Raw genomic sequence first — 15,904 nt, 5'->3', positions numbered from 1 at the left:
TAAGCAATGTATCCATATTAAAAAGAAATCCGAATTATGAACGTCGCCGTTGGGGAGGGGGGGTGGTTTGCGGATTAGCTTTAATAATAATATCTGGGGTTTAACGTCCCAAAACCACGATATGATTATGAGAGACGCCGTAGTGGAGGGCTCCGGAAATTTCGACCACCTGGGGTTCTTTAACGTGCACCTAAACCTAAGTACACGGGCCTCAAACATTCTCGCCTCCATCGAAAATGCAGCCGCCGCGGCCGGGATTCGATCCCGCGACCTGCGGGTCAGCAGTCGAGTGCCATAACCACTAGACCACCGTGGCGGGGCTGCGGATTAGCTTTGACCAGCTGGGGTTTTTCAAAGTGTACTTAAACCTAAGTAGACTGGTGTTGTTGCGTTTCGCTCCCACGAAAATACGACTGCCGTGATCGGGAATCCAACCCGCATCCCCGAGATTAGTAGCGCTAGTTGCAATATTTCTGCTCCATAATTTTTACTTCAAGGCTCAATACTGAAAATAATAATAAAAAAAAGAACTCTTTCGCCTGTGACGCTTAATGGCCTTACTTCTACATATTACCCTGACTTCCCTGTTTCCAAAAGACGAATAACAACGCACCAACAACAGACTGTATACGACACATTGACTTTCATATCGTGCGGTAAAATGTCCCAATACGACATAATTTGTTTATTCCCATCGGGCGTCAAATTAGTATTCATAGAAAGCCGGCATCACCATAACAAGAGTCGCGATGCCGCGCCTTTTTCTTTGAAGCTTCTACTGAGTCACTCCCTGTAAGAGAAATGAGCCACTTATTCTGACGCGCGTCAGCTTTTCATCCGAGACTTCTACTCTTCCTCCTCTCCGCCATCCCAACTTTTCCGTTCCTCGCTCTCTTCTCTACATCTTTCCTTCTACCTCTTTTACTAAATCTCATCCTGACTAAGATGCCAGAAAACACGTCGCAATCGCAGACAGCGGCAATCAGGCTCCCGTAAAGACTGTCAAGCTCTCACGATAGACTACAACCTTTCCCTCTCATCACTATCTCTCGTGTGCGGCCCTCTGACAGCCCGTCTCTCTGCTATTTTGATGCTTTGGTAGCGCATCACTAATCAGAGACGAAGGAAGAACATACAAGGACGGGCACATGTTCTTGTACGCTCTTCCTTCGTCTCTGTCAGTGTTGCGCTACCAAATCATCGAAATGGAACCATACCAATTCGCCCGAACGTCTACGCTTCTAGAGTATGTCTCTCCGCCAGCCATTCAGACAGCGACACGCTGCGCAGTCGTGTTTCGGTTCCGCAGCCTCAAGGTCTCTACAGGCGCGCGCGGTTGAAAGGAGGCCTCGTCCTGATGTCAGCGCTTATTCAATGGAATGACCCGTGTCACCGAAGAGCAGAAGGAAGAAAACGCTGACCATCGACGGTGGGGGGTTCGCTTATTGGGCCGCGAGCGGGGGTCACTCAGCGTGAAGCGGTAACGACAGCTTGCACCTGGATTCAGGTCTCCCGTCCGTTTTCCTTCATTCCATCGAATGCCGGGGATAAAGCACGACATGCACATAGAAAATGAACGTGGCTGCAAAAGGAACACCGCATCGAATCCCATGGCGGCTAAACATCCCGAAAATCGCTCCGACATAGGAGCGTCCGATTGTCCCCGACGGGGCCTTATCCGATTTGGTCCCCGGAATGCGGTTTGCGTCTCTATACGCCCGCGTGATGCGGTGCGGTATCTCCCCGGCGTGCCTCTTCATTTGTGGCTAACGGGGAAGCTACCGGGACCGAGAATAAAAAAAAGGAGATGTCGGGGATGGGTCTTGTGGCCCTCGTGGATCGGTGTTTAGCGGAAAACAGAACGACGGCCATTAATGTTAAGAGGTACCGGCACGTTAGGCACGGTTGAAAGCTTGCTTCGTTAGGATGGCTGCAGGACCCTGGCGCAAGAATAGTCGCATAACTCTGAGAGCGGAAACTCGGACGCCATCGAAAGTATGGAAAGTATTCGGCTAACGAACGCAGTTAAACAAGGTTTAGGGCTTGCTTTTCCCGGCACTGGTTGCGACCTAATTTATAACGCGTTACGAAACACAATGCTCAGCAAACTACAACGCAAGAAACGGCAGGAATGAGCGCTAAGTTGCGGTTTTATTTCATAGGGAAAATGACGAACGTAAGTAGCGCTGCGTGATCAGTTGACCCGAGTTCACTTCACGCAATAATCTGAATATGTGACGCAGTAGAGATGATACCGAGCACGACGTGGATGACAAACATGAACAGATTCAAATGTTGTCACGAAGCTGGCCACAAGGCCACAGGTACTATAAATCATTCTGTGCGCGCATGGTTCAGGTACACAGGAAGATGCAAAGTTTGAACTGATGAACACTTGAGGAACAAAAGGTGTCGAGAGAGAAAATGCATAACTTCGTGCTCAGAATTACAGCTGCAGCGTACACGAGAGAGAGAGGAGAAGGAGAGAAAGGAAAGGCAGGTATGTTAACCAGTCTAGAAGGACCGGTATGCTACCCTACACTGGGGGGAGGGATGGGGGAGATATAAAGATAGAGAGAGAAGGAGAGCACGCACGCACAAAAAGTCACACACATCTCACGGTCATCATAACGACGTTAGTCTATAACCGACGGTGCAGGTCTGATGCCTTCAAGAAGTTGAGCACTGCCTTCGTCGCCTTCACCCGCGATGACCTATCAGGACGACATTCCAGAATGGTTTCTGCCGTCATCGGTCTGGGATCTATGCGAGCAAGAGCGACTGCGAGGGATTTTCTCTGCGCTTATGATACTTACCTTGTGGGAAGTTCTAGCGAAGAAAAAGAAACCGAAGAAATAGAAAGGCACACTCACCAGCAATCGTTCGAACTCCAGGCGGCTTGCATTTCTGTTTGTAATTACATTGCCTACTTGACCTGCGAGAGGAAAGTGCAGATGCAGGAGAAGGAATCAACAGTGCTCGTAATGGCGCACGCACGCAGGATCGTATGCACATACCGTCTTTTAAGTAAGAAAGCTCGTTCAAGTGCGACGAGTTCGATAATTAACAACAACGACGAAGACAGCAACAAGGTAGCGACAGTGAGCTAAGCAAGGTGCAAGTGAACGCCACTCACCTACAATTGTTGCAAAAATGAAGACGCCGATGAGATAGCACAAAATAGTGAAAATGTATCTGTAAGAAAAAGAAAACACGTGATACGAATGAGTAAGTATAGAACACGAAGCATACAGATTACAACCGAATGCCTCATTTCGTTATACAGGACAAAACATCCTGTACAACTAATAGCGAGGGTTTATTCGTCAGCTGCCACCTCATGCAAAGATCACGTGCCGCGGGACGCCGTCTAGCAAACAGGGTGTTCCACAATCACCGCCTTAGCTACTAACGGCGCTGGCCAACACTCCCAAATATGACACGCACAGAAACGCCCAACAAAGTGGACGGGGCAGCGCCTTCCGTCGTAGCTCAATTGGTAGAGCATCGGACGCGTAATTCGAAGGTCCTGGGTTCGGGTCCCACCAACGGAAACTGCTTTTTCGCCCACTTTAATTCCTTTCAATCTATGCCAGACCTGCTACATTACAGTTTAAAAACAACAAATAATCATCTTGCTTTCCTTGGCTTGATTGTTTCTTGGATTCACTTGGTTGTGTATAAAAATGAAACGAGCTTCCCGAAAAAATTCCCCTTCCGACGTCTGGAGAAGTGGTCTTGTCTTGTTGTTGCCCTGAAGAAGACAAGACCACGTATAGAAACGGTGGCTTCAGCTACACCCCGTGTTCAAGGATTTTTCATTGATTCACTCGAGTATCACGTAAACTCTGGCTGCATTTTATCACAGTATTTCTTTTAGCGTTCGTGTTGACACCGAGTTTTTTTTTTTTATCAGCCTTGTTGACGCCGACGCCGCCTATGATAACTTTTCCCGTTTCGTAAGGCCTCTAAGGCTTTCACCTTGATAAAATGAATGCAGAGGGAAAGGAAGGAATTGTCTGCACAGCCGTGAAGAGGTATGTAGCAACGTTCATATTTAAATCTCAGCGCATATAAAATGCATAAAAGACAAGGACAGAGTTAATTTAATAAGCTCGCCTGTCTGGTTGTCTTTTCTTATGTGCTGAATTTTTTAACGTGAATACTCACCCACCCGCACATCTGTCGGTTCTGCGATATTCACACGGTGCTGCAACACTCCGTCGCTCATTGAAACGTGTGGTGTCACTGACCGGGTGTTTCATCTACGGATCTTGCCCGTGAAACAACCGGCTTAATTTCGAGCAGTACGCGTTTCCTTGGCGTTTACAGATCGCATTGTTGAGAGTCATCCTTTGTTGTGCAGATGAAATGGGTGTGCGGACGCTACGTTTGTTCAAAGCGAGCCGGCAGCATTTCGTCAGCAGCAGCAGAACACCGCATCCGCTTAATTATAAATTGGCTCATCGGCCCGATCAAAGATCTGTGGTAGGATGCTTTCAGGAGAGGCGTCTTGGTGCTTTAATAAACTTTCTTAGCAGAAAGGTAAAAACAGGCTGCGTAATTAAAGCAGTTTGTTAGGCTGTTTGGAAAAGTGATCTCTCATGCGTTTCCAGCACTTAAGCTCGAAACATATATGTGTGTATGTGAATAAAAAAAAAAGGTTTACAACAGACGAACATCAATCATAATTGTGACAGAACAATATTAAACAGCTGCAAGCACACACCCTTTATAATAGTCGGCGACTTCAACGTTGACATTATGGACCTTAGGACCTAGCTTTGTCGTCGACTCTTTATGTCACTTTATGTCACTCAGTTTACATTACACGGGGCAACGCTCGGGTAACGTACGGTTACTCACTCATACTATACTACACTCATACTATACTCACTCATGCTATACTATAGTATACCAGAGCTTCACGCACTCGTCATGATTCACTTCGTGGAGATTCGTGTTTTCTATATTAGTTTCCGTGTTTGCATGTTTCTATTTTTTTTTTCCTTTTTCGCGTAAGCGCTGGAAATGTATCAAAGGACGTGTAAGCCGAAATACGACATGAACGGCAGATAGCTTCAATGTATTCCGGTCCGGTCATTAAATTTGAATTTTTTTATCTTCTGACGATGGGCTGACGGTGGGAGCGATTATTCTTCAAGTAGCCTTTTTTCACTCTTTTCATCAGTTCAATTTTAACGATAAAAAATGCATTTGCTGTGCAAAGCGCACCATTGTGTAAGCATAATAATAAAGCCCAGCCACATCTGTGTAGCAAGGCTTCAACATAAATCGCTCAACCGGACCATTTCTTTTATTTGCAGAAACGACGCACTACCACCGTTATTGCGAGCAGACGGTTCTCGTACATTCGGGATTAGCGGATTAGAATTTAAATATGCGCGCGCGACAGATTCTACGTCTGTTCCGAGAAACAAAAAGAAAGCGTGAACACAGAACGTAACGGGAGATAACGCTAAGCCACCTGCGTAATTCACGGGACTGAGAACGAAGCGCTCGGCGTTGGGCACGTGATGTGTATCGTACCTCTCTGCAATAATAATGATTGCTGGGGCTTTACGTGCCAGAAGCCCGATATGATTCTGAGGCATGCCGTATGTGGAGGGCTCCGGAAATTCCTACCACCTGGGGTTATTTCACGTGCAGCTAAATCTAAGTACACGGGATTCTATAGCATTTCCGCCTCTACCTACAATGCAACCATCGTGGCCGGGATCGAAACCGCGACCGCCGGGTCGTTAGCCGAGCACCTTAGCAACTATACTACCGGAGCGGTTTTCTCTTCATACGAGTGTCCGCCTGGGGACGGAAAAACAACAACAGAAACATCAGCGGCAACCACAACAACAAAAATAACAACAAAGACAAAACAAAAAAAGATGGCATTGTGTCGCCAAGGAGCGTATCGTCCAGTCATGTTATATGTAAGTGCATAAAAAACTATCTGTACGGAATCTCTCCGCGGTGATCTATGTGATCACTCTGTATGTATTGGACTCGGCCCTTAGAGTCTGCCCATTCTTTATACGCCAGAGATCGTATATGTAGTACATAATGCTTCTGATTATTATTTCATTATTTTTTCTTTTCGTATTCTTTTATTCAGTCTAGTTTTTTCTTGTTTTTTGTATGTGTCTTCAATATACCGATGTCACGTTGATGGGATAGCCGGCTAAAAGGTAGCCCTCTTTTTTTTTCTCTTCTTTGTTGCGTCTGTTCCTTTCTATCTCTCTTTCTCTCTCTGTCTGCTTCTTTCTCTGTCTTTCTATCTTCTTCTCTTTCTTCCCCTTCTTTCTCTCTTTTTCTTTCTCTCTGTATTAGTCATCTCGCCTATCAGAGTTATTGCATTGCACGCCACACGATTCGGCGCACGTGTTTTAGGAGCGAAACAGAAGATGAAGAAGATGACGAAGATGAAGAAGAGGACGAAGAGAATGCGTGCCGGTTCATGATGATGATAGTCTTCAGGTCACGCCGCGCGGCATAAAAAAAAAACCTTAACAGCTCTGCTGTAACAAAACAACAAGATGGTCACGCTCGTATGTAAAATTCACGAAGTGGCAACAATCCTTGAAGCTCCCCCACCCCCCTCTCTCTCTCCTCTCGCTGAATAGCATTCTTGCCTTTCAGCATGCGTGACTCATTTATCAACTTGCGAGTATCGGCTGTGGGCATACGTTTACTATACAATGCAGGCACGAGCGAGGCAGCCAGGAACGAATCGGGCACCGGTGGGCAACCAGCGCGCGCGTCGCTGCCTCTACTCGTGGTTAATTAACGAGAAGCTTGCGAGAGGTAAAAGCGCACACGCGTTTTTAGGCGGGTATTCGTGCAGCGGCCGATTACGCAGGCTTAACGGTGGATGAATAAACCTCGGCTCGTACGTAAGCGCCTCTTCGGTCACTCGCCCAGAGTGCGTTACGGGGTCACACACGTGTTGCTTGGTCGCCATTATAGTTTAAAAGCATACTTTGCCATACCCCTTCGCATTAAAAATAGCGTAAAAAGGTCCGACTGAACAAAGGTATCGCGAAAAATTGGAGTAAGACTTTGATCTGGGCGAGTTGGTCCATAGCAATGGGAAGGCACAGCGCAACTGAGACAATAGACCAGAACAGCGCTCGTGTGTGTTGCGCGTTCTTGTCCATTGTCTCAGTTGCGCTGTGCCTTCCCATTGCAAAAAAACTGGAGCTCCCGTCACATGTCTAGGGGGTGGGGGGGGGGGGCCGTCTACCCCCCCCCCTCCCCCCTCCGTGCGCACGCCTATGACTGCAGCAGGGGTGTATAGCTAGCCAGAAATATTTTTCGCCGGGGGTGGGGCGGAGGGGCTCAATTACCTTTTATGTAGGTTCATGTGTGCGTTTGTATGTGCGAGTGTATAGCCACACACGCAAAGCTGAGAAAATTCGGGAGAGAGAGGGGGATTGAACACGCCCAGCCCCCAGGAATATTGTTAAGACCACGCTTATTTTTCAATTTAACGTTGAATATTTCACAGAGTCCTGTCTGGTTGGGAAGAAAAACGCATGTGTTTGTACACGTGCGTTTTTGCAAGAATACAGCCCCTCCTTACGGGAATCGGACCCGCAACTTCCGCGAAAAAGCGCGACGCCATATCTTCTAAGCTACAATGAGGGGTCCTGTTTTCATTGTTTTCGCTAAAATAGTGCTCGCTGCGCCACCGTAAAAGAAAGTCGAGGATCACGATTCAAATGATTCGCTTGTTTCGAGGGTAAAAAACGAAATAAGATTAAGAAAATTCGAAACGAAATCTCGTATAAGCGTTTTGATAGCATGGCTCTCCCATTGCTCCATGAGTGACCGAAGAATGTGTTGAACTACGTGTGCTTCCTTCCCAATCAGGTCGCATGTGAACCAACTCTTACCTTACTAAAGGTCAGGCCGTGTGTGAGCTGCTATGACTCTAAGGGATACAAACGTTGTTTACAGAAATGTTTGTCTTAGTACTTTTTGGGGAGGGTCGGCCAAATCTCACTTCTCTGCCAGTGTTGTTGTGCTGAAACACCAGTTCCACGCTATATATCTAGCAGAACAAAGTGTCGGCACGCTGCTACGGCAAGAAATAGAAATAAAAAATAAAAATGAAGATAACGCAATATAAGAAAGCTTAAAGGATAGAAAATGAATACCGTCCTTTCTACCTGTCCTAACAGGCGTTCAGGACATCCACTACCTGCGCCGAACACCATGAATTTATTACTAGCGGTTCTGTTTTCATTGTTTTCTTTATGATCTTCAGTTTGGTTTAAGTTAGACGCCAGTGTCTCGCGGACACCGCAGAAGAAGGCAAAACGGCGAAACAAGCGAAATATTGAGGAAAACCTGCTTCGTCGCGATACAATAGAGGAACAAAAGAAAGAAAAAGATAAAGTCCACTTCCTTTTTTTCTGAAGAAGCGGCGAAAGGCGGGCTAGTTGGTACGTTTCTCCAAGAAGGAATTAACAGGGCAAACAAGGGAAGAAGATAAGACGACCTGACGTCCCTTACTCAATAGAAATGTCGCCTCATCTTTGTTCAGGCTTTCTTTGTTATTTGTTTTCCTGTGTAAATATTCTTTGTTTCTTCCAATAAATAAACAAGTGGCAGTCAGCGCCCGTGCTCGAGTTTCATTTTCTTCGTCCTTTTTTTCCCGCTCCTCTACGCGTCCGTTCTTAACGCGACCCACATTTCACGGAAGCCGGGGTCACGTATAGTGTCCGGTCATTTAAGCCCACTCTACTTCTCCCACACGCTAACACACGCAGGCACAGTCTAACAGATATAAATCTGCGCGACGACATCGTCCTGTTTGTTCGTCGGCTCCTTCGCTGCTCCATTGCTCCCATTGCTCGTGATCCCATCGACGTTACAATGGCTCTTATATATACGTATACGTGGGTCGGGCTGAGAGAAGGTGTCGAGTGGAACAAAGCGTTTCGTCCTCCCGATCTGTTCGCAATGGAGCGTGTTCGAGGAGGGATGAGACGAGAGAGAGAGAGAGAGAGATAGATAGACAGATACGTGATAACGGAGGCAAAGTGCCAATGTCGAGGAGGATCCTCTTTCGCGTACGCCCACACCCTGTACGGAAGACGGATGCCCGCTGACTCAGCGAAGTGAGCGGCGAGTGAAACAGGAGTGCCTCGATCTTCGTAAGGCTTGGCCCTTTGCGACGCGCATTATGCTCGACTGCCCATAAATGCGTGAAATTTGCACAATTTGTTGCCAAGGTTCGAGATGATGAATCAACTTTAATTGAGCCCAAACTATATTGGTGGTGCACGCAGGCACTAGACGTCTAGAGATCCAACTTAAAGCGAGTGGAAAAGTTAGAATAAATTAGTTTGTATTGTGCAGCAATTGCTTGTTGCTACAAAGACATTAATCATGGAATTACGGTACAATCAGTTATGCCATATTTCTCCGTAAAACGAATTCAACGACCCACTCAAATTACATGCGATAGTTATCTGATGGTGATAGGCATTCCTTAAAATGGCCAAAAAAATATTTCGAGAATCCTGTCGAAACGCCAAACGCCTCACGTCCAGCGTATCCTTAAATATGGAACTGCCTTCACCACAGCGATCGTGTGTAGCAAAATATTTCACCGAGAAGTGGTATAAAGGAACATTACGCAACAAGAATGTTTAATTTACCGTATGCTCAGTGTTCGTGGTCTCTTCCTTGCCAACAGTGCAAGAGAATGGCGAAATTAAGTCGCGTCTCCAAATCAGTACACCGTGCCACAAAAGGTCAAGGCTTACCGATTTTTGTTTCTCTAATGCGCGGCGAAACACGGCTTATGTAATAGTAATAATCACCTGAGCAGCGTAGCGACTTGTGCTAGTTGGTATAGCTTCATCTTCAGGGAGACCACGACACGAAGACAAAGAAAGGAATGACGACACGAGGGCTAACACGAGGTGACGAAGAGCTCGTGTCTTCAGTTCTTTCTAGTGTCTTCGTGTTGTGCGCTGTTTGAAGATGTTAATAATAATCACAATAATCTTCTTCTACATCCCCACCACAATCACCATCAAATTTTTCGGCTTCTCTATCCTCATAAGTTCCTCATCTTCATCATTTGTTTCTACTGCTCCTCCTGCTAACAATCATAACCATCACGATGTGATCTTCGCTATCACATTCATTGTCGTAATTTTCTCCTCCCCACTTTCTTTCACTGTTTGCACCACGCTTGTGCCAGCAGGAACCAGACCCCCTCCCCCTCCTCCCCCCTCCCTCTCTTCCCTCCTCCCCTTCCCCCGCTACATCTCCCCCTTTCGTCACCATGCTACCATTGCACAGAGAAATAAGACCGCTAACCGACAAGAATGTTCAAGTTACTTCGAAACGACACGTCGCCACAAGGCGCAAGTTATTCAAACCACGTTTCTTGAAAGGCTGTAGTACTTAAAACCACAGCTCATCCACAACGCCGCATCTCAAAGGTCCGATCCGATTCTAGATATACTTTTATAGTAATAATAAAAAGAAATCCTTACGAGCAAACTCTATTCAAAGACGACTGAATGCCGCGTTCGCGAGCCAGCAAACCTGCAGAACACGCACGACTGCGAGAACCAAGAAACGGGAAGCGAGAAAAAAAAATGAAATAAAAACGAACTGAAGCACCATAGCCCGCGATAAGTTCGATAGAAAGTGTATATTGACATTGGCTTTCGCAGACGCGGTCGTCGGAAGAGCAGTATCTCGAGGAAATTCTTATCATTCCATTCCCGTGGTTAAAAATGGAACGAGTAAAGAAGTGTGCCTAAACTTCTCTAACTTTCGAAGGTCCCTCGCTGCGAATCAGGGAACATCGCTAGACTCCACTTCCACCAATACCAACTCCCCCCCCTCCCTCCTCTTTTTGTAGTAAGTACAACGTCGGTAGTCGTCGATGTTGCCTACTTTTTTTGTCAACTGCACGCGAGGTTTACGCGGTTTGTTGCATAGTTGAAGCTGAGAAGATTGAACAAGGATCGAGGAACGCCCCAATCTCCCTAGAAACAAAACATAAATGATAAAAAAAATCGATAAGCAGCAGTTCGAGCGGAAGTTAAATACAAAATACAGTACCGAGAGGTTAGAAGTTCTCGGCTCCGAGAAAAAATTGAAATAGAGAAGTAGGCAAGGGAGCGGAGACGCTCTTCGGATGGTATCGCTCGAAAAAGTGCGAATTCGCGCGTCGTATACCCGTACACCTTAGAGAATCGCACGTAAACAAAACGCGATTACAGACGAAGCGTGAGGAGTGATAAGGAAGTTTTAAAAAGCATACGTTATGCTAGAAAGAGTAAAGTTACAAGAAGTGAGTGAAGAGACCTAGCTTTGTGGAGGCAACATTTTCTTTTTTGCTTCCTTTGAGAGCTTCCTTAGCTGTGTAGATTTTATATTTCTTGAATGACAACGCGCAATTTCGCTAACAAAAAATTAGCAATACTTTTGTTCCAACCAAAGCCCGTCGCTCTTTAACGTGACCTTTTTTTTTATTATTGATTGATGGATTGCGCACAAAAGCTTTTGAATTTATAGTCTCAAAAAACTCTTTTTTTCAATCAACTAGACCTTCATGATCAAGCTTTCTTTGCGCTATAAACTACAAAGAAAACGTTCTGTGTGTGCCTTTTCCTCGCAGTGTGCAGTAATTTCCTTGTAGTTCGAGCAAAGAAAGTTGATCATGCTTAACAAACCAGCCCTTTGTCACGTGTTTGTTAACTAGACTTTCAACTAGATCGTCTAAAGAACTCCCACATGAAGATGCACGAATTACGTTAAACAGACACAGACAAATATTCGATGAATATTTGTCTGCCGAACGTATTTAGATGCAATATATGCAAAAGTTGCAAGCTTATGACATGGTATAAAAAGGTGTACAAGAAGTTGGTGCGAACCTGCAGCGGTGTTTTAGTGGATATGGTGCTCGACTGCTGACCCAAAGGTCGCGGGATCGAATCCCGGCCCAGGCGGCCGCATTTCGGTGGAAGTGAAATGTTTGACGCCCGTGTACTTAAATTTAGGTGCACGTTAAAGAGTGCCAGATGATATCCGGAGCCCTGCACTACGGTGTTCCTCATAATCATATCCTTGGTTTTGGGACGTAAAACCGCAACAATTACTATTATGAAGCTTGTGCGGTTTTTATAGACTGCCTAAACTTTTTTTTCAGAGGTGCACTGGAGCTGTCGTCCACGTGGCACCAATAGAGACCCAACGAAAACGATGACGACATGATTATCAGACCGCGTCCTTTCGTTGCATCACCTGTCGCGGAGGAATACAGCGTCGCGTAGCAATCCGCGCAACGATCCTGGAGTCATTCGCAGCTGTCGGGTGCGAAAAATGGACTTGGTTCATTGCGCAAGCGCATATAGCCCTACAGCTGGACACTCGAAAATGAGAAACGTGGCAGGGACCGAACGGTCAGGTTAGTATGGCAGCATGCGAGATGACATTTGCTGCGATGCAGATGGAAAGCGATGATGGTTCCGCTTGAGTCATGGCCGGGTAATGCCAACCGAATTGCGGTCGCTGAAAAGTGTTCAGTATGTTGGCATCCTTACGCAACCTAGCTCGAACTCACACCCTGTCTTTCTTTCCTTTTTTCTAGATCTTTCTAGCAACCCAGTTATTTTTTTCGGGAAGGGGGGGGGGGGGTGTTCAACCATACATGATGTAAGTTCGCGCGTGCGTTTGCATGTGTGCGTGTGTGCGTACACATGCAAAATTGACAAATTTTGGGGAGGGGGTTGAACCTATCTCCCCCCCACAACCCAGGCTACGCAAGAGGTACAGTGGTGACGGTGCTGGGCTGCTGACCAAAACGTCGCGGGTTCAAATCTCGGCAACGGTGGTCGCATTTTCGATGGAGGCGACAATGCTAGAGGCATTTAGACTTGGGTGCACGTTGAAATAAAGTCAGGTGGTCGAAATTTCCCGAGCCTCAGACTAAGGCGTGCCTCATAATCATTTCGTGATTTTAGCCCGTAAAACCTTCCAAATTATTATTATTATTATTATTATTATTATTATTATTATTATTATTATTATTATTATTATTATTATTATTATTATTATTATTATTATTATTTGTCGGTCTTTACTTATCGCGTTGTTTTTCTTGTTTTCGCTAAAAGCGCCATGATCTGACGTTATGACCCGCGTGATTTCTTTTTCATTTTGTTCGTACTCGTGTCGTATGTCAGCAGACTGATGAGCAGTGCGATAGAGCACGAAGTGCTTGCTATGCACCGCTGTATTCGCAGCACAATACGGACATGGTCAAATGACACAAGAAACTAAAAAAAAAGAACCCTCACTATTGCACTTTTCGCATGCTTTTTTTTCCCATCGTGCGACAGAGAGAAATAAAATAGAGACGGCGAAATGTGATCCGATCCCGTGACGTCATCGTCGGAATGCCCTTGGCAGTAAGACAGCGTCACTTTAGCTAACCGACGCGCCCTCAGGAGAACACCTTATATAAGGAAGAACGAATGGGGGCAAAGAGATTTCGTGAGCATTCCTCGACGGCGATTACAGAAAACGCGGAGGTGTGAATCCTGAATCAAAAGAGACAAAAGCCATGGCGACCGGTAGGGTAGGATTGAAACGGATTACGAAATGAATGTCTCGGTGCGACCAATAAGGTCGCCGGAAAAAAAAAAAAAAGCTGGCTTGTGACAGATTTGACAGCAACCTGCGAGGACTTTTCTCCATGCCTTGTTCAGGCGTTCGTTTGAGCCGTAATTTCGGGCAAGCAAAAGAAAACCCGAGCATGAACTGCTAGCAAGGATGATGGAAATACATGGTTTTCGCTTTACATTGTGCTTGAATTTCACCTAGATTTCTAAAACTAAAGCAGTTTGCTGGGCTAGTTGGAATACTGAACTTTGATGCATTTCCCGCGCTCAAGCGGAAAAGGAAAAACAAACAAACATGCAGACACTGTCCCTTTTTTCCGTGTCTGAATGTTTTCTTGTTTTTTCTTTCTATTTCGTTTGAGCGCTGGAAATGCATCGAAATTTAGTTTTCTTAATTTTCTTTAAATCCTCCTTTTCTTCCGTCTACCAGTTCAATACGCAGTTGATGCACGAGTGTCTTGTACATAAAAGTTCGTTTTTACTGCAGCTTAGGTCAAAACTAGCCAAGACTGGTTTAGACCGGTTAAGAACGGTCAAATACTGCGGGAAGAATCCTAACTGCATGTCTGTCTATCAACGTGTTAGCAAGTGAAACTGATTTGATCGATCGATGTTGTTATTTTCATTATTCCGCCACCCGCCTCATCATTCATTCGGGAAGAGCTGAAACCCTGCTTTATCTTGAAATAATGAAAAAAGGACGGTGGGGAGGGTACGCAAACGCTTTCTACTTTTATGTTAGTTTGGTGGTTTCCCCCCTTCTAAAAGTTTCCTTATTGTCAGTAAAACAAATATTATTCACGTTGACAGGCTGGCCGACGTTTTTTTCCGCGTGCCGTAAGATATGAGACTAATCTTGAAGCATGTGAAAGTGAGATTGTAATTTTGAGGCTTCCACGGATACCAGAACGTCGAAGCAGATATCGACTTCTGCGCCACCGTTGGAGACTTCCTTTTAAAATATTCTGAACGTTTTGAAAGTGCTTGAATCCGCCCTTCTTCCACACGAATATATTTACTTTGTGAGATTGCTTTAGCTGCGAGCGTTTATTTTTTGGGCTGAAGTAGATGAGGAAGTAGCGAGCGGGATGAGGACGTAGGAAGAATTCCCACCGTAATAACGAGATATCACGCTGGAATTATTGGTAGGAGGTAATTCCAGCAAATCCTGACGCTGAGAATAACAATATGAAAGACATTTGGCATTTAGAAGACGAAAAAATAATGCACAAGAAAGGCTTTGTGACTTTGGTTCCAGAAAAATAAACAAGACGTTTTAGTTTCTTAACTGTTGCCTTCATTTACACAGAACCATAGGTCGGCAAACTCACTCATGAGTCGAGTCAATCAGACTCACTAAGACTCATCCAGACTCACTCAGACTCACTAAGGCTCACTCAAACTCACCCAGACTCAGATCTGGCTGTGAGTCCGAATGAGTCCGGGTGAGTAATATTTTTGTGAGTCTGAGTGCGAGTAAGTCCGGTTGATGAAAATTTTGGTGAGTCCGAGTCCGAGTGAGCCCTAAGAAATAAATATCACGAAAGTATGGTAATACGCACGAGACGCCTGAATAAGTATGGTATCGAGAAAGCATCAAAGTAAAAAAAAAACTGCGGTATTTAACGTGCCCAAGCTGCGCAGAGTACATTGAGGTATACGCCGTAGCGCAGTGCTCGGGGTAATCGAACACAAACCGGTACGGGATCTTGATCAATGCATGCATTACACAGGCTCGCTGGGACATACCCCAGGGATTGGAAACGCATATAGGGGCTAATTCCGAGAGCGATCGTGATTACGGCAATCTGCTGCTAAGCGCCAGATTGCTGTCTCTCCTGCAGGCCCCGACTCCAGAGCTGCGGTCGAACGCATTTCCACGTGCACGGAACGCAGAAACGCTCGCGCGTGATCGCTTTGGGTGCGCGGTAATGAACACCATTATCGTCAACTTCGTTTCGGAGTCCTCTACTACACGACCGTCTGTCATAGCACCGTGTATGGTAAGAGTGCAGGTAAATGCGTGTGCATAGGCGTGTGCACAGGGGGGAGTGAGAGGGGGGGGGGAGGTGATTCTTAAAAGGAAGAAGGAAATGAAAATGGAAATTGGGTGTGGAGTGCACGATAACTGTCTCTCAAGTGAGGACACCTCAACCGATACACTCACGGGGGATTGGGGATTAAAGGGACAGTGAGAGTGAAAAGAGTATGGTAAAAGAAGAAAAAGA

The 15,904-nt window shown here is 45.8% G+C and overlaps 1 protein-coding gene across 1 annotated transcript in view; it reads right to left on the bottom strand.

Moving 5' to 3' along the window:
• Window positions 1–15,904, bottom strand: part of LOC119389267 (uncharacterized) — a 74,073-nt gene that overhangs the window by 44,701 nt on the left and 13,468 nt on the right. The window contains exons 4-5 of the mRNA XM_049414514.1: window positions 3,137–3,195; window positions 2,874–2,935 (exon numbers count right to left, since the gene is read on the bottom strand). Coding sequence (XP_049270471.1) covers window positions 2,874–2,935; window positions 3,137–3,195 — 121 coding nt within the window. The remainder of the gene's footprint in view (window positions 1–2,873; window positions 2,936–3,136; window positions 3,196–15,904) is intronic.

This window comes from Rhipicephalus sanguineus, chromosome 4 (genome assembly GCF_013339695.2).
Source record: "Rhipicephalus sanguineus isolate Rsan-2018 chromosome 4, BIME_Rsan_1.4, whole genome shotgun sequence".
Lineage (NCBI taxonomy): Eukaryota > Metazoa > Arthropoda > Arachnida > Ixodida > Ixodidae > Rhipicephalus > Rhipicephalus sanguineus.
The sequence above is the reverse complement of the archived record's forward strand: the minus strand, read 5'-3'. Positions and strand labels throughout refer to the sequence as shown.